Source organism: Clupea harengus, chromosome 12 (genome assembly GCF_900700415.2).
Source record: "Clupea harengus chromosome 12, Ch_v2.0.2, whole genome shotgun sequence".
Classification (NCBI taxonomy): domain Eukaryota; kingdom Metazoa; phylum Chordata; class Actinopteri; order Clupeiformes; family Clupeidae; genus Clupea; species Clupea harengus.
The window spans coordinates 29,864,573-29,869,572 of record NC_045163.1 but is presented as its reverse complement, the minus strand read 5'-3'; the positions used below and the strand labels follow the sequence as shown (position 1 = coordinate 29,869,572).

The following is a 5,000-nucleotide window of genomic DNA, read 5'->3' as shown; positions in this document are numbered from 1 at the left end:
AGATTATCAGGCTTGCTTGCCTCACCATGAAATTGTAACTCTCGAGCGAGCGCTGTTATAATTCACACACACACACACACACACACACACACACACGCACACGCGCACGCACGCACGCGCACACACACACACACACACACAGTGAGCGCTGTTATAATTCACACAGCCTCCCGTTGTCAGAGCGAAGGCAAGAACAATGGCCTCCGCCGAAGACAAAGGAGCTGCACATTCTCTGGTCACTAGTGTGGAAGATTGTCTGCAAGCACTGGGTGTGTGTGTGTGTGTGAGAGAGCACTGGGTGTGTGTGTGTGTGTGTGTGTGTGTGTGAGAGAGAGCACTGTGTGTGTGTGTGTGTGTGTGTGTGTGTGTGTGGGTGTGTGTGTGTGGGTGTGAGAGAGCACTGTGAGCACTGGGTGTGAGAGAGAGAGAGGGACTCGATACAATGGTCCATGTCATTACTGGCTCAGGCCTCAGAGGACACCATTACCTGTCCTGCCTCTGAATTATGCATTAAGGTCTGCTAATCCTGCTACAGGAAAGGGCTTGTGTGTCTGTGTGTCTGTGTGTCTGTGTGTCTGTGTGTCTGTGTGTCTGTGTGTCTGTGTGTCTGTGTGTCTGTGTGTCTGTGTGTCTGTGTGTCTGTGTGTCTGTGTGTCTGTGTGCTACAGGAAAGGGCTTGTGTCTGTGTCTCTGTGTGTCTCTGTGTGTCTCTGTGTGTCTCTGTGTGTCTCTGTGTGTCTCTGTGTGTCTCTGTGTGTGTGTGTCTCTGTGTGTGTGTGTGTGTGTGTGTGTGTGTGTGTGTGTGTGTGTGCTACAGCAAAGGGGTTGACTCTGCCAGAGCTGAAATCTAATCTGGAATCTACTCCAGGATAGGCAGCTTGCAATCCTGACAATTCCCGCCAAGCAAGAAAATATAGATTGATGACTGACTGACTTCCCCAGTGGATTTGACTGGGAGAAAATAGGTCAGGGGCTGCAGTAAACAAGGAACAGGAAATAAACAACAACAACATCCCAAACGTTCCTATCTAGGATGATGAATGGAAAACTACATGAGTCTTATTGCTCATTGCTTTTATTCATTCCAACGTCCATTTGAACGAGACATTCAGTACTACTGAAGTGATTCACATCAACACACACTCGCTCTTTCCATGGCCCTTAAGTGCTCCTGTTTACAGGGAGGTGTATCCAGTGTGTGTGTGTGTGTGTGTGTGTGTGTGTGTGTGTGTGTGTGTGTGTGTGTGTGTGTGTGTGTGTGTGTGTGTGTGTGTGTGTGTGTGTGTGTCTGTTTTGAGGGAGGTGTATCCTGCATCTGTTTTGAGGGAGGTGTATCCTGTATCCTGCATCTGTTTTGAGGGAGGTGTATCCTGTGTGTGTGTGTGTGTGTGTGTGTGTGTGTGTGTGTGTATCCTGCATCTGTTTTGAGGGAGGTGTATCCTGCATCTTGCTTTGTTTTGAGGGAGGTGTATCCTGTGTGTGTGTGTGTGTGTGTGTGTGTGTGTGTCTGTTTTGAGGGAGGTGTATCCTGCATCTTGGTGTTCAATGTCTGGCAGGTGCATCTCATCTAAACTCTGCACAGTTTGACTGCATAATACTGACCACCCATTTACTAAATAACCAAACTATGAAACTACGCAAATAGCAAATGCAATACCGTATGACATATAGCAAATGCAATACTGTATATCTTTAAAGCGTGTGTGTGTGTGTGAGCTCCAGCTGAGCGCAGTCTCACCGATGAACCTGATGATTCTGCGTATGAGGGGGTTGAGGTAGCAGCACTCCCCCGTGATCAGGGTCTTCTCCTGGACCAGTAGCGCCTCGCGGGTGGACTTCATGATGAACATGGACATCTCCCCGACGAAGATCTGCACACGGGGGGGGGGGGGACAGGAGGACGCAAGTCATGCCAACAGACTCTCTTTCTTTTACATTTACATTTAGTCATTTAGCAGACGCTTTTATCCAAAGCGACTTACAAATGTGTGACTTACAATGTATACACATTTTACACTTTCTTAGCATTGACAAAACTCATATCATAAATAATAATAATAATAATAATAATAATAATAATAATAATAAAGTTTAATTTAGAACTCTTCACACATCTTTTTCTTCTCATTCCACAGAGTTGAAGTAACTTGAAGTAAAAAACACTTTTTAGCTTAAACATTCACAATCAAACGTGTGACCATTTTCAACACTCAGACTTCTTTGAAGCGCAGAGACAGGCAGTGAGGGGCCCAACTGCTGTGTACTGTATGTGTGAAACATTTGATTGATTCTGTGTCTGTATTATCTGCCTGCCTCTGCTCCCCCCCCCCCCCCAGGTAAAATGCTTCCACATTAGGCTTGTAGGGACAGTTTTTATATTGCCAACCTTGTGAGATCAGACAATTTGGATAGTAAAATAATAAACATTACTGATATTGGCCCTGGCACTGATAGTGTGTGCATTATGAAGCAATTCTAGAGCCATTTCCACAGCAGTCTTATGGCAATAACCAAACGAAGACTGGAAATCAAACTGAGCGAAAGAGACTGGGAACGAGACGAGAACTCCCTGTCTCTTTCTCTTCAGGATGCGATGTCTTTAGATCACTTCGGCTAGACACATGCTCACAGAGGCCAGTTGCCTCTGTACTTAAGACCTCGTGTGGCTTGGTCTGGCTTTCAAACTTGCCAAGAAGCATGATGTTATGCCGTCTGCCTTCAAGCAGCTTTCAGGAGCCCAAAGGATCCGTCTGCATTGTCCCGCTGCCCTTCACATGCCCTTGAACCCTGCATGGGCACTTCACGCGTTTCAGTGGGTAGGCAAACATCAGTGCCCAGTGCTGCTCTCAGCGAGATGGGCATTACTGTTGGCAAACATCAGTGCCCAGTGCTGCCCTCAGCGAGCAGTAGCCACCATGGGCATTACTGTTGAAAGAAGTAACTGGATTATAGTAAAGCAAAAAAAGATGACCAAGTTGGACATATCGCTGGAAACTGAGAAGTAGTAACAGTTAACTACTAACCTCAACCCTAACCTAAGTCCTAACCCTAACCCCAACCGTAACCTAAATTCTAACCTTAATCCTAGGTGAGAAAGGGGGAGAAAGGGGGAGAAAGGGTAGTGGAGTGTTTGTTTTGCCCCAGGACAGAGCACTAAACGCCATTCTCCCCCGATCAAAGACACGGTGGGATTTATTTGATTAGATTTCTGTTTATTTGTTTATTTTATTAGATTTCTGTTTATTTGTTTGTTTATTTACTGCAGTCAGTTCAGCCCTCATGTTTAGCATCCAGGCATCCAAAGGCTTTAGCGCACGGACGCCTCACACGCAGCTGAACTTGGCTTCGATCTGCCTCCGTGTCCATGCCAGTGTCAGGTGCATTGTGGGTCGTTATCAGTGGTAAACAGGAATTGTTGACCCAGTGATCGGCACGAGAATTCCTGATTAAAGCCGCCAACCAATCCTTAGCATGCACTGTAACGCACTGATTAAAGGGAGAAATGCATTGACGTGAACTGCGCGCACACACACACACACACACACACACACACACACACACACACACATTTAACTTCCATTCAACCAGCGTGGTTATGTTGGTTCATGGGGACATTATTGCAAGCTGTATTCCGTGATTAATTTGGTGAATTGTATGACTGTGACTGATTTCAAAACTCTGACCTACTGCCAGAGACATAATAAGTGTGTGCGTGTGCGTGTGCGTGTGCGAGTGCGCGTGCGTGAGCGAGTGCGAGTGCGTGTGCGTGTGTGAGTGCGAGTGGATTTGTATGTGTGTGTGTGTGTGTGTGTGTGTGAGTGAGTGTGTGTGTGTGTGTGTGTGTGTACATGAGTGTGTGTGTGTGTGTGTGTGTGTGTGTACATGAGTGTGTGTGTGTGTGTGTGTGTGTGTGTGTGTGTGTGTACATGAGTGTGTGTGTGTGTGTGTGTGTGTGTGTGTGTGTGTGTGTGTGTGTGTGTGTGAGAGTGTGTGTGTGTGGATTTGTATGTGTTCTATGCGGCGCTTACAGGAAGCATTTGGAGGTTTTCTCTGATTGTCAGTTGTGCTGGCGCTGCTCTGAGCAAAACACCAGAAAGAATCACAATGTGGAGAGAAACGCCAAAGTTGTTTCCAAGATGTATTCTGTGTAACCTGTTACAACAATAACAAATCACCTCTGGGGAAGAGGAATGTGCACAGAGAACACAGTGTGTACACACAGCTCTACTGTCAATCACAGAACACACACAGCTGTATGTCCGTCACAGAACACACACAGCTGTAATGTCCACTGACCATCACAGAGCACAGAACACACACAGCTGTATGTCCGTCACAGAACACACACAGCTGTAATGTCCACTGACCATCACAGAGCACAGAACACACACAGCTGTATGTCCGTCACAGAACATACACAGCTGTAATGTCCACTGACCATCACAGAGCACAGAACACACACAGCTGTATGTCCGTCACAGAACACACACAGCTGTAATGTCCACTGACCATCACAGAGCACAGAACACACACAGCTGTACGTCCACTGACCATCACAGAGCACAGAACACACACAGCTCTACGGTCCACTGTCCATCACAGAACACACACAGCTGTATGTCCGTCACAGAACACACACAGCTGTAATGTCCACTGACCATCACAGAGCACAGAACACACACAGCTGTACGTCCACTGACCATCACAGAGCACAGAACACACACAGCTCTACGGTCCACTGTCCATCACAGAACACACACAGCTGTATGTCCACTGTCCGTCACAGAACACACAGAGTCCATCACAGAGCAGCTCATTATAGGCTACTGCAGCAGATGGGTGTTGGGTCAGAACCAGAGTGGTCATGTGACTACAAGCTGGGGGCTGTGTGTGTGTGTGTGTGTGTGTATGTGTGTGTGTGTGTGTGTGTGTACACTACCTGTCCTGCACACAACACTTCACTCAGCCAGGCTCCAGCCTAAAGCTGAGCAGCACAGAGA

General features: G+C 47.1%; 1 protein-coding gene across 2 annotated transcripts in view; it reads right to left on the bottom strand.

The window, feature by feature from the left end:
* The window catches only part of plppr1 (phospholipid phosphatase related 1), a 50,453-nt gene that overhangs the window by 9,844 nt on the left and 35,609 nt on the right, over positions 1-5,000 (bottom strand). For both annotated transcript variants that reach the window (XM_031578012.2, XM_031578013.2), the window contains exon 4: positions 1,739-1,871. In XM_031578012.2, coding sequence (XP_031433872.1) covers positions 1,739-1,871 — 133 coding nt within the window. The remainder of the gene's footprint in view (positions 1-1,738; positions 1,872-5,000) is intronic.